This window comes from Emydura macquarii, unplaced genomic scaffold, assembly GCF_026122565.2.
Source record: "Emydura macquarii macquarii isolate MOO-44397 ecotype Brisbane River unplaced genomic scaffold, CSIRO-AGI_Emac_v2 contig_1253, whole genome shotgun sequence".
NCBI classification, from domain to species: Eukaryota; Metazoa; Chordata; order Testudines; family Chelidae; genus Emydura; species Emydura macquarii.
Window position 1 is genome coordinate 78,933,230 of NW_027131390.1, and position 25,950 is coordinate 78,959,179.

At 36.6% G+C, this 25,950-nt stretch overlaps 1 protein-coding gene across 1 annotated transcript in view; it reads left to right on the top strand.

Moving 5' to 3' along the window:
- The window catches only part of LOC137153695 (sodium channel protein type 2 subunit alpha-like), a 109,189-nt gene that overhangs the window by 72,905 nt on the left and 10,334 nt on the right, over positions 1–25,950 (top strand). Inside the window, exons 18-22 of the mRNA XM_067549344.1 lie at positions 14,644–14,764; positions 15,444–15,598; positions 17,284–17,457; positions 22,973–23,095; positions 25,415–25,696. Coding sequence (XP_067405445.1) covers positions 14,644–14,764; positions 15,444–15,598; positions 17,284–17,457; positions 22,973–23,095; positions 25,415–25,696 — 855 coding nt within the window. The remainder of the gene's footprint in view (positions 1–14,643; positions 14,765–15,443; positions 15,599–17,283; positions 17,458–22,972; positions 23,096–25,414; positions 25,697–25,950) is intronic.

The window sequence follows — 25,950 nt, forward strand, 5'->3', positions numbered from 1 at the left end:
TAGAAGACGTTTAATCAAGCATATAGACCTTAATCTTAACATAAAACATGACTGCTGATCAGTACAATGTATGGAGTGGGTTAACCTTCGCACACGTCAGAATCCTAGTGATTGTATTCTGTACCCGTTAACAAATATTAAGTGGATTAAAATGCCAGCAAGAAGACTATTACAGTAAATGGTCTGGGAGATCATAATTCAGAGGTTAGTATTGGTCCATCAGAGAAGAAAAACTGAGTTCTAGATATTTTTTCAGTTAGTGGAAAGCTGCACTGAAGATTCATAACTATCTGAAGTAAAATCCCCTTTCTGGGGATTAGGACTCAGTATGTCCCAGTGCTTTCTTCCCTGAGTGCAGCCCCTCAGCGGGGCACAGCCTGGAAAGTGTAAAGAGAGATACTGTGCAGCTCCAGCATCCAGGTGGCACTCTCCTTCCTCACTACTGTCCTTCCCACAGCCCCTTACCTCCCGTGAGGGCCCTGTACACAGTCAGGTTTGTGGGCCGGCTGCCTCAGAAGGAAGCACTGGGATGTCCCAGCACTTCCTTCCCTGGCTGCCGCCCCACAAAGTTGCCTATGGTGAGTGCTCAGCACATACCTGCACTTCCTTCTCTGGCTGCAGCCTGGCAAACCTGCTTGCAGGTGGGGGGTTTTCTTAATAAGTGTTATGCTGCTGCTAATGTCCGAATCCCATTCACATTAAAGTCAATGTGACGGGACTGATTCCCACCAAAATGTTGCTATTAACCAGAAGTTGTTAATATACGGGTTGCTGTTAAGCAAAATCTATTGTATATATGTATTTTATGTGAACCATCATAAAATTGGAGAAATAAGTCTCAAGTTAACATCTGAAATCAGCAATAAATAGTTCAGGTTAGCAACATTAAAATGATTCTTCAATATCTATGTCCCCTAATCTTCAAAACAAGGAGTGAAATCATGGCCTCTCGTTGACTTTGATGGGGTCAGAATTTCACCCAAGATCAATACATAGTAGAACGAGAGAAGGTGTTGCTCCCCCTAAATCTCTGAATTGCCATGACATTTCAGTAAATCACTTAGCCAATACACATATATCATCACCCGTAATGACTTGATCAGTGTGATCACAGACTGTGCAAACCAATAGCCTGAATTCCCATTCCTACCAACTGGCCAACTAAAGGGCCAGTTCCTTCCCAAATAGCACTACACCAACCAAAGTAGCAGCTTCTTTAGAGTGCCTGATTGGTTGGATCTGTAACTTGTATGCCCACTGTCTCAAATGGCACTGATGGGCCAAGTCCAACCATCAAGCTGGCCTGTTCCTTCCTAAATGGATCAAGAATGTTTAGAAAGCCAAATACACAAAAATAATAATGTTAAAATAACTATATACATAATAAAGTACCTCACCATATCTAATTTGGATAGAAATTCAAGGAGAAGTTACAGTTTTGTGAGGTATTTCTAAATATAAATTATATCATTATTGTTAGAAGAATGGAGGCAGGAACTATACAACAGAAAACCTCAAAGTGTTTTGCTTATTGTATACTTCAGTTTTGAAACATAAAATATGCACATGGTCAATTAAATGAAGAGTAGACAATTTAAGTGTAAAAATTGGAAGAAATATTCTGCCAAAAGCTAAAATAATGTTTAAGATTTATCTTTAAAGCTATCATATACTTTCCAAATCTGTGCTAGCCATATTATTATGTAATTAGTCCATTTTTGTTTCTTAATTTCACAGAACAGTTATTAGTTGCAGCTCCCACACTATATATTAATCTGATGACACTAGATATAAACTTACTGTAGATCCTTAGGAATGTTTGTTGAAGTCTGTTGTCAGTAATTATGTATCTTACTTTTTGCCAACTGATAAAATATTTAGTAAATATATATTTTTTTTACTGTTTTGAAGCCATGTTTGAATTAGAGTTTCCAAAAAGAAGAAAAGCAGAGGTACTGTAATCTTGAACTTCACTGCCTACCATTCTTACTTCTCACAGGGGTAAAACCAAGCTGGAGCAATCAAGAATGCAGCTCTGGTGCTTTTTAACCAGGTAGAGCAACGTATCACGACTTTTACACAGGTTACCTAAGCAAGTTATACGTATATAATCACTTTTTAAATGGATATTGACTGGCCTGCATGCTACTCAGCTATGTTCCTTCCCTATCCATTGCAAGACAGTAGAAACATGCACAGCTGCTCTCTGCTGAGTCAAGTGACTCACATCACAGCATGGTCAGGCAAGACTGGCAACCCCAACATACATTTGACTCTGCTAATGACTCTAAGTTCTAGATATTATTTTATAAAGTACTTTAACAGTGTCTGCATGTTCTACAGGTTTTGTAACATTGATCAAAACTTTAGAGGAATGTTCAAGTTTAAAAAGAACAAAGAAAAAAGGGAGCATGCATAGTTTTTAAAAATATAAAAACAACCCTTTTTGATTCAGCCCTTATAAATGTATCATTTTAATAAAGGAAATTCTAGATGATTGATGTAATGTTTATTTTCACATTTAAATTCCTTAATGAATATAATTTGAATATTTCAATATCTATTCATTTACAAAAAGATTTACATTTATTTATATTCTGAAATGTTGAATGAACTAGAATGCAAACTTGCTAGATACTAAGAGCGATATTCTGTATTCATTTGGGCACCCACATATCTTGAATTTTCATAGATTGCATATGAACAGGATGCGTAATTTATGTTAAAAATGATATTAATCAAAAGCAAACAGTCAAACAAAAAACACTTCTCAGAAGAGAAGAGAGATCAGAACTACCAAAAATAAGCCTTTTACAAACATTCTCTTCTAAAAAACAAAGAATTAAAAAACATTTGCAGCATATAAATCTCTTCCATCAAATACAATTATTTTGGAATGCACATGTTCTGATACCTGAGTCTATGTTTCAAATCTTGGACTCACATTACTCAATGTAAATCAGAGTAAGTGAAGCAATCAACATTTCTTTTTTACAAAATTGCACTTGTTACATTTATCCACTGAATAATGAAAGGCAAATGGACTCTCCATGGCAGCATACCTGACAGAATCTTCACTCACTGATAATATCAAGTTTGACACAAAAATTGAACTTTTATAAGAGTTATGCACCAATTTCTGCTCTAACGCCAGTTAAATCTGGAGCAACTCTATTGACTTTAATGGGATTACTGTAGCTCTGAGTAGAATTTGATATGATGGCAGCAATTTAAGGATCTTGTAAGGACTAATGCTCCAATCCCGCAACTGGATACATAGGGACAAAATGTTGTGCCCACATCAAACTCCACTGGTTTCAAAGCGGATCTGCATAGACACAAGGGTCTGCCACGTGGATCCAACCGTAGGGTTGGTACCAAAATTTTGACTCACTCTGTGTGAGTGGACTACAGAAAAGAGAAGTCAGAGAGATGCCTTCCATCTTCCTATGTGACAAGATGACTGTGCTGGGGGGGGAACCATTTGATCCATTTTGTTAAAGGATTAGCAAGATCCACTCTGCACTATCGGAGGCATTATGACACAATATGTCTTTCAAAAGAAAAATTGGACCATTCAGGTCAAGCACCTCATCCCCACTCATAAGAAAATTTTGCCTCATAGGAGACATAACCTGAATCCTCAGTGTTGAAATTACGTATGGCTTAGACATTTGACATCTATAATTTTAATTGATTTTAACTGGGCAATAACTGAAATCTCCCTTACTGGGCCTTATGTGCTCATACAAATTCACAATACTGTGTAACATACACACTGTTTCAGTCTCAGGACAAATATCATAATGATGTAAATCAAGATATGCTTGAGCTAAGGCAAAAGACCAGAATAAAGCTCTAAGAGAAGCAGTTAGTAAAGTTATTTTCATAGTGTACATGCAAGTCAAACTTCATGAGATTTGAGATTAATGGTTTGGTTCCAGACAATTTTGAATGGGGAATTCCTTTATTTATATTATATTTTGTCAACCAAATCATACAGCAATTTGTAACAGTCAAAACTCAAAAGTTTAAAATGAATAGCTGGATTATTAAAGGCAATTTGTAATGGCTGAGTCCCTTTATTTATTTTATTGTAACTTGAATCATGAAGCAGTTTGCAAAGCTTACAATTTTAGCAGCCTGCTCCTGCTCCCATTAAAGTCTAGAGCAAAATTAAATGGGGGCAAGAATGGGTCTTAAGTGATGCATTCTGATAGAAATGAACGCAACAACATGCTGTTGGTCAAGGCTTATTTTGATTATTTAAGCTGTTGAAATCAGAAAATGCACTACTTTCAAAAAAAGTATGTCGGCTCACTCTACACTCTAATGAATGTAGTTACGAAAAGATTCTGGTTGTTACTACAGCATTCTATTTATGCCTATTTGTCTCATTCTAAACAATAATGTGTATAATTATATTTTTTTCAGAACACTAAGACCATTAGAAGTAGCTTTTCCTTGATACTCCGTGTAGGGTGGGGGTGTTTCTGCTTTAGTTTAAGCATGCTGTTTTGCTGATTCAGGCCTTGAGAAAGCTGCATCATGAACAAATGTTTTCAAATATATCCCTATAGAGAATAAGTCACTTCCCTGCAGATACTGATCAGTATCTACCGGGAATGAGATATTCTAGAGGCTGATAATCCTATACATAAAACGAAAGGAAGAGTTTGAGAAAGAATTATTGTGTAATCCAGACAGTACCTTGAACTTCCTTGATATTTGTATTGGTCTTCCTGGTATAAAAATCAGTATTAAAACCTTCTTTTCTAAACTACAACCATTTTTTCTTAATTTTAGGGGGGGATGGATAAGAGTAATGTAATTTACTTCACTTGATTTTCAGTACTTGCTATTGTTTGACATTGCCTGAAAAATATGAGCATGCTAAGGAATTGAACTCTTTGTTATATTAATGATATTAAACTACTCTTCCCTCATTTGCTGTTTAACAAATGAACAATTGTCATGAATGGTCTTGCGTTGGGCAAGAATAGTGAAAGAACTGGCTTTATTTTTCCTTGACAATAATTGGAAGTATTAATAATTGAAAGTTACCAGCCTTTATTTTATAACCCTTGAGGTCAGTGACTAAACTCTTACTGATTTCAATGGTGAAGGATGAGGCCATAAATTAGTTCTAATCTGCCTAATTTAAATATATCAGATTATTATTCTCACAATGTCTATCTTTACATCATTTAATGAAGGAACAGCTCACAATTCCATGACAGGAAAGAATTCAGTCTTATAATTATTTCTTAGGGTATGTCTTCACTGATGGCGGCAAATTCGCCACTGTCAGATTGAGTTATACAATCGATTGAGCAGAAGTGAAGACCAGCTCAATTGATCCAGAAGTTGAATCAATAAAACCTCCTCTCCCAAAAGTGTAGTGCTCTTCAATGGGTATGCATTTCCCATCAGCGCAGTGTAGTGGAGATGGCGTGCAGAAGAGGATTTAGGAAGTTGATGTAAGTTACACAAGCTATGCAAAGTAGCTTGCGTAACTCCCGTCGACTGCCACCAAATTCCCCCGTAAGTATAGACCAGGCTGTAGTAAATAAACAGATAAATAATAAGAGAATGAGTTCCAAAGTCTTACTTTTCCTTTTGAAAAGTGGCACTTTTTTTTCTTTTCTTTCCCCTCCACTTCCATTTAGGATATGTGCTAGTAACTACCAGTTTTTCTTCCTTTGCTGCAGCACTTTGCAATGTAAATGATATCCACAAAGAAATGATGAAAGCAAAATCTAAAGTACTTCAATATAATCCACATTATTACCTTGTGTTTAAAATGTGTTTGTCTACTTATTTACAAAAACTTCTCCTCTTTGGTTTAAATACTTTAAATAATTTGTAAGTTATGAGTTCTGATATTGAAGTTTAGTAATCAAATTGTTCACAAATATTAACAAGTTAGAGGCAATTCTCACATAACTATTTAACATATTTTAATTTTGGAAATCATTGAATTAACATTATTATTAAAGCCTAGTATGAAAACTGACAAACTGGATTTACGGCAAAATATGAAACACAATGTGTGTGAGAGATTATATATATGTTACACCACGTATACATGTGCACGCACACACATGCACTTTTTGTGTTTTATAATACATACATAGTTTATATTATATATATATATATAATTTAACAATGAGCTCAATTATGCCTAATTAAGAATATATACATATATAAATACTTGATAATGCCTCTGTAAAGTAAAAGGATGCACATCAGGATGGGAGGAATGAAGAAGGACGTATGACGATATCCTGGTAGCCAAGTAAAGCAATAATAGTTTAAAATGTTATTCAAATCCTGAGGTATTTATCTTACCTCTTCACATCTTTCCTGTGTTGTTTCGTGTATATGATGGCTCACACAATACTTTACAAGAGAAAGATGTTTCCAAAAATAACTTCATATGGATTTTTTATTGTTCTATTTGTTGGGGATTTTTCTATTTCAGGAGAAATCTTATGAATTGATTTTTATTTCATTACAATCATAGTTGTGAAATAAGTCTGTGATATCAAAGGTGGCTAAGCTAATCATAATATAACATAGGTGACTTCAGTTCACTGAACAGGGTCTTTGGGCAGGGCTAGATACTGAAACATATTCCAACAATTTTCTATCAGCAAAGGTGGAAATTATTACAAAATTGCTTAAAACTATCCTTTTTATCTGAGGGGAAAGGAATTGCTCACCTAAACCTGATTAAGAAATCTGTCTGGTCCAGATGATCTACCATAAAATCAAACCATTTTCTTACCTCTCAATTTCTTTTTCCTTATGGAACATTTTTTAATAAATTAATTAAAAATAAGTTGCTTTATTTTAAGCATTCTTTATCAGAAAAGAGAGAGAACAAGAAAACACCTCTTTTTAAAGTTGTATTTTACACCAGTGTGAGTCAAGCAGTTTGTTCAATGACTAATTTTTATGCACCAATTAAAAACAATAAAATCAAGCTTCAGCCACTAGTTGGAAATAATAAATACATAATCCAGTATTCTTTTAAAAAACAATACATTTGGACAAACTGGTCTCATAGGTCCAAGAACTTAAGGGATGTGATTGTTCAATCAGGAATCATGTCAGTTAATGCTACGATGACCAACTATCATTCTGCTGGATCAACATCTATCAGATGAATATTTTAAATTGATATCTTTCAGTATAACAGAAGTACAATTATTAAAATAGGATCAGAATTTCCCACTTTGAAAATCAGTTACGTGAAAATGTTTTAATGTATACAGTTTGTGAAGTATGTGGCTATGTAACTACATGTATCAACAAGAGGAGTTCATTAATCTGCACCAGTATTTGAATTCAGTGACATTTTCTTGTAACAAATGTAGTGTCCTTTATTATGACAAAACATTATTTTATATAAAGTTCACATCAAAACAAGAATGCAGATAAGTGGTATGGCATTTTACATAACCATAACATACAACACTAAGTCTAAAGAAACGTAACTCTGGTATTGGTCAACTCCTGGAATGTGTACTATACTGTAGCCCAACTAAGGCCCCAATCCTGCAAAAACTTACCCCATGAGTAATTTTATGCATGTGAGACCTGATCCAATTCAAGTAATTGGGAACTCATTGGGAATCCCCTCATGTGCATAAAATGAAAGTTACTTGCAACTAGAGTTCTTTGAGATGGCTCTGCATAATCATGCTTATGGGTACAGCGCTGCCTAGTGGTGCCCAACAGCAGAACCTTCTCCAAGCAATGTTCCTTAGAGCGCTCGTGCGCCCCCTTTTTGCCCTCCTCAGTATGTATGTATTGAATATTCTGAGGACAAAGCTCTACAAAGCAGTGCAGCGCCCTCTACCACCTCAGTTCCTTTCACTGCCAACTCAGATGAAAAACCAAAATGATTCTGCGAAAGAGGAGAAGGAGGGCAGGAAGTGTGAATATGCAGAACCACCTCTAAGAACTCTGGTTATAAGTAAGTAACCTTCATTTCTTCTCCCACATACGGAATAGTTTGATAAGCAGTACTGAAAATAATCTTGATGAAAGAACAGAGTAGAAAAAATAGAGACTGAAGCACCGCTCTTATTATTCCCCTCTATTTGGCACTGGTGAGGCCTCATTTGGAGTACTGTGTCCAATTTTGGGCCCCCCACTGCAGAAAGGATGTGGACAAATTGGAAAGAGTCCAGCAGAGAGCAACAAAAATGATTAGGGGGCTGGAGCACATGACTTATGAGGAGAAACTGAGGGAACTAGGTTTGTTTAGCCTGCAGAAGAGAAGAATGAGGGGGGATTTGATAGTAGCCTTTAACTACCTGAAAGGGGGTTCCAGGGAGGCTGGAACTAGGCTGTTTTCAGTGGTAGTAGATGGCAGAACTAGGAGCAATGGTCTCAAGTTGCAGTGGGGGAAGTCTAGGTTAGCTATTAGGAAAAACCTTTTCACTAGGAGGGTGGTAAAGTACTGGAATGGGTTACCTAGGGAGGTGGTGGAATCTCCATCTTTAGAGGTTTTTAAGGTGCGACTTGACAAAGCCGTGGCTGGGATGATTTAGTTGGGGTTGGTCCTGCTTTGAGCAGGAGGTTGGATTAGATGACCTCCTGAGGTCCCTTCCAACTCTAATAGTCTATGATTCTATTATCATCAGCCCTCAGGATGATCACTCACAAACTCCCAGAATATCAGGCATTCCAGTACTTCTGACTCTACCGGACAGGGAACAAACCATTTAAAACTAGGCCATCTTAAAATGAGATAAATGGCCTGCTTTTCAGTCCTTGAAGCCAAATTGAGAGCATAATGTTTAGAAGAAGTGTGCACAGAACTCCAGGTTGCAGCCCTGCAAATCTGAGCAATAGGGACTTGCACAAGACAAGCAAAAGACACTGCCACAGTTCTGGTGGAATGAGATCGTACTGTTACAGGTACAGGAATTTCTGCTAACTTGTAACATTCCTTAGTCCATTTAGAAATAGTCTGGGCAGACACAGTATGATCCATATGATTCTTAGAATAAAAGACAAATAATCTAGATGAGTTTCAAAAATATTTAGTTCTATTTAAATAATATACAAGAGTTTTTCTATCTAAAATATGTAAAATAGATTCACATTTATTAGTAGGTGGCTTTGGAAAAAATACCAACAAATTAACTGTCTGATTGATGTGAAATTCAGAAACCACTTTTGGCATAAGCCTTGGATCAGGTTTAAAAACCACCCTTATGAAAAGATGTATGGTGGATTAGCCACCAACTCCTTTAATTCCCTCGCCTTTTTGGCCGATGTTATGGCAACAATGAATGCCATTTTAAGAGATGAATAATACATAAACACTCAGCCAATGGAAAGCCAACTTCACAAATGTAGACAAAACCAAATTAAAATACCAAGAGGAGACAGGATCCCTCAAAGAGGGATACATACTTGATAATCACTTCATAAAATGTTTAACCATATTATGCACAAACATAAGCCAAAATAGCCAAAATATGGCAGGCTGAAATAGCGGCTAAATGAACTTTCAAAGGTGAGTTAGATGACTCCTCAGTCTTTAAGTACATTAAACATTTTAATACAGAAAGTATGGAGGCAGATACAGAAGAATCCCAGCCCCTGTTTTCTAGAGTTAAACAGTGCATTATGCATCATGGAGGAGCATGAGTGTTCAAGAGCAGACAAAGTCAAAGTTCAATCACCCAAGCTGTCAGGTGAAGGGACTGCAGATCTGGATGAAGAATCCTGCCCTGCTGTTGAGACAGAAGATCTGGAGACAGAGAAAGACGTATGAGGATGCCATCAGATAACTGCCGCTAAATGGCAATGCTGGGTCAATCAGAATTATTTTTGTCCTGTCCTGACAAATCTTCCTCACCACTTTCTGGATCAATGGAAGGAGGAGAAAAGCATACAGAAGACTCCTTCCCCAATGCAGAAGAAAAGCTTTTGAAATGGGTTGATGGTCTCTCCTTGCTCTGGAGCAGAAGAGGCGACACTTTCTGGTGAACATCATAGTGAAAAGGTGCACAACAGGTCAACCACAACTGGAAAAGATGCTCTGCATCAACTGATCCTTCAGGGACTACTTGTGTATTTGAGAAATATCCCTGCTGAGACGATTTGCAATCATGTTTTCTCCTGCTAAAAGAACAGCCACTGGGTAAATGTTTTGGAGAATGCATCAATCTCATAATCAGACTGCCTCTGCACACAGTTGAGTGGTGTAAGCAGCCCCCTATTTGCTGACATAATACATAGCTGATATATTGTCCTTCACTACTTGAACAACCTTCCCGTGTATGTGAGGAAGGAACCATCTGAGAGCCAGACATGGGCTCTTAACTCCCACACTTATGAGTAAGGCCCTCTCAACAGGAGTCCAGTGACCTCAAACTGTAAAATGACTTAGATACACCCATCCCCAACTATTGTTTGACACTTCTAAAATTACCCTTACCAATGGAGAAGGTGGAAGAACTGGATACGTCTGAGAACATTTGCTCTGATTGATCACATCAGTGAGTTGAGAATGTCTGAAAGAATATTGACTAACAATTGAAGATTGTCCAGATTTGGCCTGTAGACCTGAGACATCCAGTGCTGCACTGGCCTCATTCTGAGATGTGCAAACAGAGTCATGTAAGTAGTACCTGCCATGAGACCCAGGAAGAAAATTACTTTCTGAGTTTGATATATTTGAGAGTTTAAAACATACTTCATTATTTAAAAAAATTGTCCTCTGGTAAAAAGGTTTTCCTGTCATCAAGTCCAATATGGAGTCCATGAATACAATTTCTCTGACTTGGGCAAAAATTCAACTTTTTGACAATCAGAAGCAGCTCCAGGTCTGAAAAAAGGATAGTTATATAGGAGTGTGGCTTGTTAGATCCTTGTGAACGGTAGCCTTCAACAGCCAATCGTCCAAATATGGGTAAAGAAAAATACCCTCCGTTCTCAAATGAGTCACTACTACAGAGAAGCACTTTGTAAACACTATTGGTGCTTTTAAAAGGCCAAATGGGAGCATGATGTATTGGAAATGGCCTCCCACCACCATGAAATGAAGGTACTTTTGATTACTGTATTGGCTAGAAATATGAAAATATGCATCCATTCACTCAGGTGTCACAAACCAATTCATAGTTGAAAGCGAAGGGATTATGGAGATGAGAGCTAATGTACATAACCGAAACTTCCGAATATATTTGTTCCAATTCCTTAAATCTAAAATCTGATGAAACTGCCTGTTTCTCCTGTACCAAAGTCTCTTGAATAAAACCTAACCACTCAGGTGTTTAGATACTTCTGCAGCAACCCCATCAGAAGCAATTTTTGCACTTCTGAAAGTAAACTAGCCTTATGAGAAAGTTCCCTGTAAAGGGCAGGGTAGGAGAAATTGAAAGGAGGCAGTTTCTCAAATTGAATGATCTATAATTTCTATAATAATTTTCTACAGTTTCAAGCACTCATTTGTCCAAGGAATAAGCATCCATCTGATGACAAAATATGCTAGCCTGTCTCCAAACAGAGAAAGGAAAGGATCCTCACTGATTGGTTCTGGACTCTTGATCCTCACAGCAAATCCGAGGCCTGGTTGTCCACCAAAGAAGACAGGGAGGAAGCAGCTTGTTCAGATTTAGACCTTGACTTGAAAGACTTCTTCTTGTGTTGGCTCTGGAAAGACGTTGTTGCTGCTGATGTCTTTGATTCAATGGAAAATAAGTCAAGGAAAACTATGTTTCTGATAATGGAAAGGAGTAGTCGAAGGTCTCCTCCTGGTAAAAGGAATCAAAACTCAAATAGCAGCTTTCAATTTTGTTTCATTCAGCTTTTCCAGCAACTCATCTATAACTATAACTATAGCAACAATAACTATACTCAGCAATTACCAAGATGCTAAGAACTGGAGAAAACCTCGGATCCAAATAGTCTGGAGTGGGTCACTTCCAGCTGGCACAGTTGTTTGAAGGAAGTGAGGTGATAGAGGGCACTGCATCCCTCTTAGAACATCTGGAGATGCTGAGGGTTGTGCAATTGCTCTAATGAACACTGCTTGGAGTAGGTTCTACCATTAGGCACCACCAGGCAATGCAATGCCCATAAGTAGGAATATGCAGAACTGCTCAGAGAAGAAATTATTATGATTACAGAATCACATCCTATGTCATTATTTAGATATGGATTACTGAGTTACAGTAAACCTATTTCTTTAAGCCTGATTCAAAGCCCAGTGCAGTCAACGGAAAGACTCACATCAATTTCACTTATGTCGGATCATGTTCTTTATTTCCAAATAATTTAAGGCCTGATCTTTCAAGCTGTCTCCTGAGTTGATGGAAGGCAAGGCTGTTCAGCACCTTGTAATATCAAGCCTTAATTAAAGATCAATAGGAAATTTAGTCTTCAGAACTGTTCATCTACTTCTCTACAAAAGCTACACAAAATTCGAAAAAAGCCACAAGAAATCATAAAGTAATATCTTATCAAGATTTATACTGAAAAAGAATGTCACAGCCGGTTAGAGCTCAGGTACAGTCATTGACTTTCAGCCACATGACTACTCCCACATCACATGTCTATATTTAATCAATCATTTTGTTTATCATTTTATTCAATTTAATATTTGTTCATTAGATATTTCAGCAAGGTAACAACAACTACAGAGTTGTGCCTGTTGATTGAGTAGTAATCATATCCTGAGCTGATAAAGGTCTCAGGCTAGATCCTCATATACATCTGTATAGCTTAACAGAAGTCATAGTCCCCTTGACTAGAAGTCAATGGAGCTACACAGATTTACGCAGCACCTAAGGATATGGCACATAAGCCTCAAAGTACTTTAGCCTAGAATAGGATTATTACTTCATGACCAGGAAGCACACTCAAATTTTCAAAATAAATAATGCCTCTAAGTTATTCTGTATTCTAATATAATACAGAATCAATCTTTAAAAAATGCTCCTAATCAGCATCCAATTATCAGTATTAATATAACATGTATGTAGTGTATTCAATGTACTTACAATTCCTATATACATTTGTAAAAATAACTGTAGAGTATGTAGCCAGTCATGACATTATAAATTATATTGTGATAAATCTAAAAATGTCATACCAATACTACAGTACAACCTCAGAGTTACAAACACCAGAGTTACGAACTAACTGATCAACCACACATCTCATCTGGAACTGGAAGTAATGCAATCAGGCAGCATCAGACACACACAAAAAAGCAAATACAGTACAATACTGTATTAACCTAAAACTGCTAAAAATAAAGTGAAAGTTTAAAAAAAGATTTGACAAGGTAAGGAAACTATTTCTGTGCTTGCTTCATTTAAATTAAGATAGTTAAAAGCAACATTTTTCTTCTGCATAGTAAAGTTTAAAAGCTGAATTAAGTCAATGTTCAGTTGTAAACTTTCGCAACCTCAACCATACCGTTTTCTTCAGACTTATAAACATTTCAGAGTTATGAACAACCTCCATTCCCAAGGTGTTTGTAACTCTGAAATTCTAATGTATAATCTCAGTTACAGCCATGCAGCATCATACGTCTACTGCTGAATAGTCTATAATGAAGTATTTAATTACAGTGCTTTCTTTAAGACTGAAGACTTGGTTAAATTGCCTATTTAAAACTGAATGAGTATGTATTTCTGATTAAAGTAATTCAAGACACAAATCAACAATATTAACAGCTAAAAACATGTTACAAACCCTTTGATGAGAATTTGTTTTCACTTTAGTTGTACTCAAAAATAAATGTTTCTGTCCTTTTAAAAACAGTTTTACTTGCAAATTTAAAAGCAGACAGGTATTAGAATAATGGATAGCTTTAATCTGCCAAAAGTCCAGGGGCCTGATCCAAAGTCCAGTGGAGTCCAAAGTCAGTGAAGAGGTTTCCATTGATTTGAGTAAACTCTGGATCAGTCTCTGATTCATGCAATCCACAGTCCTCAGCCAAACTTCCTCTGAAATCAGTAGGAATTTTGCCTGAGTAAGGACTGAAGGATTTGACCATATATAAAGGTAATACATGCATAGTGAAAGATAATGCAAAATAGTGGCTTGTCCTAAAGTTAACTTGCTGCTCCTCTCAACTGACATGATAGTAAGATACTTAAACAATAGGTCACATGTGCTGTCATAAGCATTGCTAGTAGAAAAAAGATCTAATTTTCAATATTTCAACCACATGCTGTATATGTTAGAGAACATAGTGGACATGAAGATACATGTGCTGCTTTCTGTTGGTTTGGTCATTGTGCTGGAAAGATTAAGTGACATTCATATTTTAATCCAATATCAGAGAGTGAAATAACTAACAGTATGGCATATGCAAATTGCCCAATTTTAATATTATTGAACCTTCATTTCAGAATTCTTATACATGGATCAGGTTAGTGGCCAAATTATTCATTAGAATTCCCTATAAGAAGATATTCTGGAAATCAAAACTACACAACATAGATTTTAATACTGTGATTTTACTTATTATGATAATGCATATTATCACTGTGTATTCACAAATAATCTTATTTAAAAGTTATGGAGCATTGGCATATTTCAATATCTTCTATGAATAGTATATACTTAGTGAGGAAAAAAATTGTGGGATTTTATTTTCAGAAGCTAAATGCGTCCAGCTCATCTGAAGGCAGCACAGTTGACATTGCCCCTCCAGGAGAGGGCGAACAAGCTGAGATTGAACCTGAAGAAGCTCTTGAACCAATAGCCTGTTTTACAGAAGGTAACAAAACAAAATATTGTGTAAAGATATGTGTTAGTAAACTGGGGCTTGATTCACTGACACTTTGAAATGCCACGGGCCTTGTTGGTCTCACTAGCTAAGAGAAGGTACTCCCTACTCAGAGTAATAACAATCATATGTCAAAGTAGGAATTCTCTGGAAGATGGCTACTCTCCTCCCTGCTCAATTGCTAACATATCTCAATATTAAGGTACCTGCAGTATTAACTTTTCCATTCCTATAATTGTGTTCTGTAGTCACTAGAGAAGGCCTTTAGAATTTAGAGCAACTCTGTTTCTCTGGGACAAACAGAACTGTCATGGGCCAACAGCCACAAACACTACTGTGTTTTGGATATAGCTCATAGATAACTATGTGTAATATAGACAGATACTTTTAAAGTCAATCTTATACTTAGTTGAAAATGCAATTCATTGTCAATTTCTGTCCAGGGTTTCACTCCTAGATGTAGTTTAAATCCATTTACTATCACAATTCAGATATGCAGAATCCTGTAAGGGCAAGTAGGGGATGTCAGTGTCAGATTTTAAAAGTATCTCTTAAGGAGAATGGCTATCAAATTAAGAAAATTAATAATAATTTTGACGCCAGAGTGATTAACTACTTCAAAATAAGTTGCTATATCATTCCAATTTCTAGTAATTTAATATATTTACAGGTTGTGTGAAGAAGTTCACATGTTGTCAAGTAAGTATAGAAGATGGCAAAGGCAAAATCTGGTGGAATCTTAGGAAAACCTGCTTCAGCATAGTTGAACACAACTGGTTTGAGACATTCATTGTCTTCATGATTCTTCTGAGCAGTGGCGCTCTGGTGAGTGAAAGAAGTCTGACAAAATCCAAAGAACAGCTTTTTAGAAGTGTGGTTTATCAAAAGTATGTTTGCATACAGAATAGTTTTTGATCAGTAAGAATCTAATCAGCTTAAAAATATTTGGGTATTATTTGAAAAACAGCAGTAGCAAACACTAACTTTGTAATATGCAAGATAAAGAAGCCTTGACATATACTTTTTAATCACAGCTATGCAAAATGTTCACATTGATACCCAAAATCACTCTAAAACTTCCTGCATTTCATGTTTCATTACAGTCTTGAAATGTGGACCAAGTGTGAAAGGCTTGCTAAGATTCACGTGTTTTTATTAGAGCAGATTGGACCAGAACCAAAATACTGGGCTAACCTCTGCTTTTAATTAGACTGGTGTAACTCTGGAGTCACTTTATTAAAGTCAGTGGAGTTACCCAGAAATTACAGTGGTCACTCATTACAGAGTTTTGGACCTGAACACTACTGACCTTTGTTACTGTTTGGATTTGAATCAAAAATTTTAATTTTGAACCCATCTCTACTTCTGAGAGGACCTGGAACGATGTATGAATACACATCTAAATCATATGCAATTCATGGTTTTGACATGAAACATGTCCAAAGTTATGGCTTCAAATCATTTCACTTTCAGATTTTGGGCCATTTGAACTTCTCTCTCTTTGGTGAAGCTCACGCACTCTCTGAATTCTGTTTACGTCATGCTCCATCTTTGGACATTTTTGTCTTACTATTATTATTCTTTTCTAAGTTTTTTGTCATCTTTGGAATGTAGATTATCAACAAATGGCAGTTATTTCCAAAAAGATTGCCACTCTTCACCACTATCCCATTTCAAATTACACAAGATGTACACTTGCTTCACAATGGACATAGCATGCCTTCCAAAAACAAGTGACAAACATTTCCATAAATATACTAAAATATCAATTTGCTTGCCAATTGACACTGTCTTCTTCCTTGGTTATGCTGATAGGAAAGAGGTTTTATTTAAATGGGGAAGTAAATAAGATCTCCCTTAACACTCCTCTCTGGGAGAATATATTTATCTGAAATACAGGGACTTTTTTTAGAGGAAGCCCCTTATTATATTGGCAGAAAATCATTCATTGTATTTATTTCTTGATTCAACAATAAAATAGGATTGCAAATCCTGAAGTCTCTACATAATTCTTACACAGACAAAATTTTCATTAGCTTTTGTGAAGGTTTATTTAAAGGTTGAGTAAAAATCTGAGTAAGAATTTCAGGATTTGGCCTGGAATTATTTACTTGGATTTTGTAAAATCAAACTTCAATTGTGAAAAAAACACAGCCAATTGAGTGTCACACAAACAGTTCATAGACTTACTTGTGAAGTCCCTTAATATTGAGAAATAATATCACAATTCTTGTTTCGCAAAAAAACAGACTAGACTTTTCCTTTTGCTTAAGAAAGAGAAGGATTCATAGTCAAACAGTTCTATTGGAGAAAGCTTAAGACAAGACTGCCTCTCTCAAAGTTGGATCCCCTGGGAGCAGAAGTAGTGAAATGGGAACTAAGTAACATAAGAGGTGGAAATGGTGCACAAAGAAGAGACAAAGCTTAAATCCCTCTGTTTTCATCATTTATCTAATTGACCTTTCTGAACTGGGAAGTGTTATGAATACTTGAAAACTTTGTGGTCACAGGCTTTTGAAGATATATATATAGAGCAGCGCAAGACTATCAAGACCATGCTGGAATACGCTGACAAGGTTTTCACATATATCTTCATTCTGGAAATGCTTCTAAAATGGGTGGCCTACGGTTTTCAAATGTATTTCACTAATGCCTGGTGCTGGCTGGACTTCTTGATTGTTGATGTAAGTTCTTTATTCTTCAAATCTTTTAGACTGATTTTTGTATCAACAAAGTCACAAAGCTCACCATTATGAAGTATATTTCTAATGAACACAGTATTTTGAGCAAAAATTAATGAAAATTTTACTAACAGCCTGTGGTTATATGATGGTGTTACTAAAGGGTGCATTTATACACCATAGAGAAAACTATAACTAATAGAATATTACATACTAACCAAAACCTAGGACATACAGAACTTAAGATTCCATGCAAAACTCTGCAACTTGTGCATATACGTTATGCCACAGTCTTATTATATGATCACATATTGTTTTGCAAATAATACATTATAATATCATGCAATTTTCCTATAGCCATCCAAACTCTGGATCTGTGGCTTGGTCTACACTTACTTCGGCGATTTGGCGGCAGTTGACGGGAGTTACGCAAAGTACGCAAAGAACTTGCGTAACTCCCATCGACTTCTGTGCTTCACTTCTGCGTGCCATCTTCACTGCACTGCGCCACTTGAGGAGGTGGTTTTAGTACATCGACTTCTGGATCAACTGAGCGGGTCTTCACTGACTGCTCAGTCGATCCGACGGCGGCAACTTTGCCGCTGTCAGTGTAGATATAGCCTAAGATATTATGTTTGGTCCAAATGCTGACAAAATTTTGTTCCCAGACACTATCCTGTATTCCGTTAACGTTTGCAGTGAAGTCGTGAAAAAGGCAGTGGCATTAAGGTCTGAAACTTAGTTAGTACAGTGGGGTTTATTAGCTGTTTTTCAATATATAAAAATTAAATCAATTATGATGGGAGGATTTATGATGGAAGCCAAGGCACATATCTGTATGAACTCTTTGCATTATCTTAAGGCACAAGTGCTCCCAGGATATTTTGGTCTCCTGCCTTCTTACATTATCTGACAGTTCTTTGGTGAACCAAAGTGATGTGTGTGTTCAAATGAGAATGGCCTACTGGGGGCAAAGATGTTTATTGTTGTTGCCACTACATTATTGTATTGCTTCACAAAGCAGTCCAAATTCTGGTTCCAGAGTTGCAATGTTTTTTCTGTTAGTATGCTCTAGAAATTTGTCAGGTTCATGAGTCTCATCGGACAAACCGGCTTAGTTGGTCCACCACTCAGCTAGGAAGTGGCGAACAACATAATTTTCAACTGGATGAGATAATATACGCTACTGCATTGATGTCTAGTCCCATGATGAAAAGTCAGTGCCATTATGAAATAGTCAATGTGTAGTTTCAATAAGAGAATGGTGATGCAGAATTCAGGGGCTCCTATCTTGGGGAATTTTAAGGAAGAAACTTACTCACACTCCTATGGATGAGCAATAGTTCATGATTCAGCTGCTCTTTTTTTTTTTTTTTAAATAATGAAGGCTCCAGTGGATTCTTTTTAAACAGCATACTTGGTGTAGAGTTTTTGGTGCTTTTTCAGCAACAGCAATAGCAGTGATTCTCAAATGTTTTGTATTGGTGACCCCTTTTATATAGCAAGCCTCTGAGTGCAACTCCCCGGCCCCTATGGGGACTCCCCCATTTCCCTGACCTCCAGAGGCACCCCCCCTTTGCCCCTGACCCTCATAGGCTCCCCACTCCCCCTTCACGCCTGGCCTTTGTGGGCTTCCCACACATCCCCACTCCTAACCCCTGCACTGTGTCCCCTTTGCCCCCAACCCCTGCACCCCCTAGGGAAACTGATCTGCACGCTGGTGTTGCTGCTTGCTTCCGCCTTGAATGCTGCTCCTCCATGCACCCCTAGAGGATTGCGGAGGCGGGGGGCAACATCAGGGCTCCATGCATTCAGGTCACTTTCCCTACCTGGGCTGCGTTAGGGGAAGGAAGACAGCAGCAGCTCCTGATGCTCACCTCACAGCACAGCCTAGGTGGGGAAAGTAATCTCTAGTACTGTATGTACACAGAGCAGCAGACAATCCCTGCCCTAAATAGACAAGACAGAAAAAGGGCTAGAGAAAGGAAGTATTATCTCTGCTTATAGTTGGGAAATAGTGATAGAGAAAGATGAAGTGACTTGCACACATAGGAAATCTATGGTAGAGCCAATTTTAAGATAATTATTGCAAAACCCTTGCTGAAAGTGAATTTCTGATTCATAATTATGACTATTTACACAGGAAACCTAATTCTAATAGTTTTGCTTAACCACTCAGGGACCACATTGTGAATTATGTGTCTAATCAAAATAAATTTTGAATACTTGCAAGGAACAAAGTGTAGACTACCAACTATTCACAAAAAATATTGAATGAATTATTTAGAACTTTAGAAAAACAGACTTGAGAGAATCACAAGCTATTTGTGGACAATTTGTGTACAGAAAGAAGTTAAATTCATCTACTAATGAATGTTATGAATTATTCTCACAGCTCTGTTCGCTATGGGTCAGATTTTCAAATACACTCACTTTAGTGGTAACAGAGTAGCTAACGGTGAGCGTTTTTTAAAATCTCATCCTGAAGCTTTAGCTTCATTACCATTCCTTGTGATTTTTCACATGCCTTTTTTTTGTGTGCGCGCAATTTTACTTATAGCTGCATTTTCTTATGTCCCTTTGATCTATAACCACAATATGGCTGTTGCAGGAAGCAGGTAAAGGCAAGTAAATAGCATCATCTGATTTTTATAGTGCCCAACTTTTATTCTCCTTTGGCTTTATGATTCCCAGAGTGTACCTCTCAACTTGCAACAGCCCAAAGGTGGAAAGCAATGTATGACAGAGAACCAGAATAAACAACACACAAAAAGCATATATTTTCAGCACTTAAAAGGCTGAGGGATTCACTACTTTGGAGTAAATATCTCCTCATATCACCTCAGTTTCATGATTCTTCATTTCTGATTAAATAATTTTCAACAACAAAAGTAAAGGGACACCACATTTTTGTGGAATATAAGTAACTTTGGACTCTCTGATACTGTTCTCAGTCTTGCGCTGTGGTCCCAGAAAACACTTTCTCTTTGGCTTGAGCTGGAAGACTACACTCCCCTTTCTTCCCAAAAGTTCTGTCCTGCCTGCTTCTCCCTCTCTAGCTTTCTTTCCATTCAGCATAGCAGGCTTCCTTCCCCTTCCCTCTTACCACTTCTCACCTGCAGCTTATAATCGACATGCTTGCCTCTTCCTGCAGTACTTCCCTCTGAGTGTTGGGCTGTGGAAGTGGTTGAACATGCCCCCTTTGTATCGCTGGTCCTTTCTCCACCTTCCCTCCTGCTGCTATAGTGGGGGAGATCTAGGTTTCCTCTCAGATTACACCTGCAATGGTGTTTTGGAGGCATAATGAGGTTTTGAGAGGACCTACAACTTGGGGGCACTAAATGCCTACCAAAAGTTTTTAAATTTTTTTCAAAATGTTAGACTTGTATTGGGAGATCCATATTCCCAAATATCCCTGACCCTCACTTTTCTACTAATATTTTTAGGAAGAGTTTAAAAGTTTATTCCAATATATTGAATTTGTTAATATCCACTATCAATACTATACGCATACATTTCTTAATTAAAAAACAAGAGTTTCTGATTGCTAAAGTATTAAAAGGTAAGCTATTTTCTTATGTAAGCAGTAAAAGCGTTGGTGCCAGAAATTCAAACTTAGGATACCTAAACAGTATAAGGTATGGATTACAGTAAGTATTCACACTACATATACTATAAAACTAATATTAATTATTACAAGAAAATTATGTCATCTCACTTTGTCCATCTTCTTTTCCTGACTAGCTCAATCATACAGTTGTAATTTACACTAAAATCAATATTTTTTATGGAGAAACTAACAAGGCACGAAAGTAAGAGTTCTAGAACGAGGCTGGGGACTCTACAAGTAAGCACAAAGCACTTTGCAGATGAACTAGGTTGAGAAATGACCTTAACAGCCACAACCTCTCTGCTGTAAATTGGCACAGTTTCACTGAACTCAATGGAGCTGCACCTATTTACACAAGCTGAGGATTTCACTCTTGTTCAATTGAGAGAGAGGGCTGGGAGCATCCTAGAACTGGGGCCAGTGTGGGAGAGGGGTAGTTCATGAATCTGCCATTAGTATGGGAACAGTTTCAAAGGAGGTGTCTTGTCCTCCTAAACTGTGGATGTATTTAATATTTTTGTAGTTTATAGTTGACTCTTGAATCCATACAAAGAGTGCTGTGTTTTCAGTAATATTTATTGTCCCTCTTCTCGGTCTGGTTATCTTTTGTTGATAGGAATGAATTATAAATATTTTGCTCAAAATACAATGCATTCTACATTTTGTCACTTCTAGAATATATTAATAGTGGCACAGTATAAAAAGTACTTTTTCATTATAGATTTAGAGAGCAAATAGATTATTTTAAATTTGCCTTCTAATGACAGAAATAATATTATTCTGTCTTATTACTGAAGAGTCACCAGTAAGATTTTTCTTGCTAATACACTTGTAAGGCACAGTAAATTCCTTTATAATCTTATCCATTATGGCAATGATATAACTTTCCTTTGATAAAAATACATTCTTCCTTAGACATAATTCAGCTGAAAGGTACGATGAATGAACTAATTACAAAATTACTTTCAGTAGGATTATTCTATATAGCAAAATAGAATTAATCAGCTGTTTTATTACTATCTGCTCTCAGATGGTCATTTCTAGATGCATGATCTTTTAACTCCCATATTTGTGGTTAAAGTAATTTCTGTTTATATATAAAAATAAAATGGGGATACTATTTTAGCACATATAGGGCAATTCCTTATTGTCATATCAGTGAATATCTGAAAAGTGACTTATGTTAGAAAGTCTGTAGGGAAGCATCATGATATATCAGTTGGAGCAGCGGACCAGAAGTTATGAGAACCAGATTCTAGTCCTAGCTGTTCTATTAGCCTGTCACTGCTTGATTCTGGGCAAGTTACTTAGCCTCTCTGTAAAATGAAAATAATAATACTTAGCCACAACTGCAAAGTACTTAAAAATCCACAGAAAAAGGTACAAAGTATCCTTATGAAATACCTTGGGTAAAATTTTTGAAACTGACTAAAACCTATTGAAAAATCAGTAGAACTCAAGCCCCTAAGACACGTAGGCACTTTTGAAAACTTAATCCTTTGAGAACAGTGAGCTGTGTCCAGATATTGAACTCTAACCAGATAAGGAGAGCTAAAGGCAAATTGGCAAGCAGTAAAAATTAACGTATACTTTTTTTTTTTTTTAAAACAGGCCCTCGTTAGGTTCATTATGGTTCCTTGGCTCTCCAACAAAATATGTGAAAATTTAAGAACTTTTTTATGCCAACAAAGGTTTTAAAAAAAAAAAAAAAAAAAAAAAAGGGGTCCTAAAAGTCTTTTCCCTTCTTCAATATTTTTTTTTTTTAAATATTTCCTACTGTTAAAAAAGGGATAGTGTAGAAAGGGATCCAATCTTTATTCGTCTTCAGAAACCCATGTAACACATATTATATCCTAATATCAACAGATTCAGGAAATGAGTAATTATTGTTTTTCTCTTTTTCTGTAGGTCTCGTTGGTTAGTCTAATAGCCAATGCTTTGGGCTATTCTGAACTTGGTGCCATTAAATCGCTTAGGACACTAAGAGCTTTGAGACCTCTAAGAGCCTTGTCGCGATTTGAAGGGATGAGGGTGAGACAAATGAAACAACCTGAAATAATCCATGCATAAACAGAAAGCATACATACAAAATGAATAATGGGAAATCCATGCTGAAATATTTACACTATATTCTTTTCTACTGCATCCCAGTATCTACAGTAGGATGCTTTATCACGTAACTAAACTTATATGCAATCGCAAGCATTAGCATTTGCAAGCAATCACACATTTTTAGGTTAATTTACCACCTAGCTAATTACAGAGCTTTTGTGTAAAACATTAAGGAACTACCAAGAAGCAATAATGCATTGTTAATTCCTAACACATTTACTGATAATGACTGAAAGAAGCATAGTTTCTATATTTCACTCCTGCTAAGAAAAAAAAAGTAAAAATTGTGGCCACTGAGCTTGCATAACTGCATATCTTGTGGCTACTGTCTTTCTACTATTTATGGCAATCAGATTTTAAATAAGGATACTGGGGTTTACTGCACAGAACTCCTATGACAGAGCATATGCAAGTGTGTGAGAGAAAGGGATCTGAGCAGGGTTTACATACACAGTTTACTTCTTGCAGGTCAGACTTAAGAGTATACCCACTCATGACTACAGAAGTGAGTTATTCCAGCCCTCAAGCTGTTATAATTCCCATTGGGTTTAGGCACCTGAGTAAGGAGAGACTGTCTTTAAAACTGAGAAACTCCAGTTCCTTCCCCAGTCTTCCTGGGAGGTTTATTCCATCTGCTTCTGCTGCCAGCCTCCATCCTCCACCTCATGTGTCAGAACTGACATGGGACACAAAGCAACATAGCAGTAAAGAGGCTGGCCAGGAGTGGGATGTAAGGTATGTCAGGAGCATGAGACTCCCTACCAGCTAGAATGGGGGGAAAACCACACATTTCTGTATTTCTGAGAGGCACTCAGGTGGGATAGGAAGTGAATGGAGGGCTCTCAATAAATGGAAGAGGAAAGGAGGGGTGAAAATGGAGAAGAGAGATGGGAGCAGAGTTCTCTTACTTGCTATCCCTCAACTGTGAGTTTTTCTGTGTATGTTTCTCCTAAGGATCAAGTTAATTTTGATGAGCATGTGTGACTCCACCACCTTGCCTCTCTTCCCACACAGTCTTCCAATTCTTTCCTGTTTAGGAAATTATTCAGATTTCCATATCTTGCCAAACTGCTTAACATATCAGCAGTTATCTCTGTTGCAGTGGCAGATTTCTGCCAACTCCTGAAAAAACTGATTCGTAACAAAATGGATAACATTCAAATGTTAACCTTCACCTTGGAATATTCAACTTCTACAAAACTCCCTTATAATCCATCTGTATTACTTTAATATTTAATGACTGATACCAACTGATAGATCCTTTGTACCCAGCAACTACATAAAATATTAGCTCTTTACCACACCACATAGGCCCAAACAAAAGCCCAGTGAAATAAATGGAAAAACTCCTCTTTATTTCAGTGGTTTTTGGATGCAAAATTAAACTACCTAAAACCTTCACCAATCTCACAATTGAGTGTGAATTAGCTGACAGATGCTTTGCTATTTCCTCAGCTGCTGAATTTTTTCAGAGTAAAATAGAATCATTGTATATAATTCAAATAACCTCTTGCTCAGTTGCAGTTGGTCTGATCTTTTACAGTCACTTTCCCCTGTAGTATTGCTTAATTGTATATAAATTAAACATAGCCAAAAAAATTAATAGACGTGTGAATTTCTTTGCACTCATTAAATCCAATGAATATGAAGATTATTTTAGACCAAGGTTTGAAATTAATTACATGATATCAAAATTAAATGTATAATCCAGAGCTGCCAAACTTTTTATGTGAATATTAGAATAGCAGTATGTGGATAAATGTATATAATTCCTGATGTTTTAATTCAATCTGCAAATTAAGTAATCAATATTGCCTAGCTTATGTGCAAAATTCTTTTGCTCAGTCTTCCATCATCAGTCATTCTTTACATTTATTTAAACATTATATTTTGTTGCAAAGTTTATAGATTTTGATTTATGTTGTTAATATTTAACATTTCTTTCTCTCTTTTTTCTAGAGCACACAAATTCTAAGGTTCCATCTTATCACTACCAGGTTTTCTTTAATTTCTTTTCATACTTTTGCCCTGTCTTGCTTTCCATGTAGTTCTTAGTTCTTGCTTTTTTCAGTTTCATTATATATATTATTTTTTTCAATGTTTGCTAAAGTATTTCATTATAAAATATAGGCAGAAAAAATCTGAGTGTTAGTTTTATAGAAATATTAATGGAACACTGTGTGATTCTTAATTACAAAAGATATATTGAGACTTTTTTGTTTTTAATTTGTATGCTAGGTGGTTGTGAATGCCCTGATAGGAGCAATTCCATCCATCATGAATGTGCTTCTGGTTTGTCTGATATTCTGGCTAATCTTCAGCATCATGGGAGTAAATCTGTTTGCTGGCAAGTTCTACCATTGTGTTAACACCACAACTGGTGAGATGTTTAATGTCAGTGATGTTGACAATTATACTCAGTGCGAGGACCTCATAAAAAAGAATGAAAGTGCCCGATGGAAAAATGTGAAAGTAAACTTCGATAATGTAGGCGCTGGGTATCTTGCTCTGCTTCAAGTAGTAAGTGAATTTATGTATTTTATATTGCTGTATTTGAAAAAAACATACAAGAGAAATGGGCAACTTTCAGCAAAAATCAGGTTAATTTCTTCATATTCAGTCAGTACCCTTAAAAAGACTCATATTACGTTTCCTGTAATTAAGATATTAGTGGTACTAGAGGGATGCCCCATTCTAAGTATATGGAATACCTTCTCACACTGATAGTCCCTAATATTAAAAAACTAAAAGGAAGTGTTTTGATGGTGCACAAT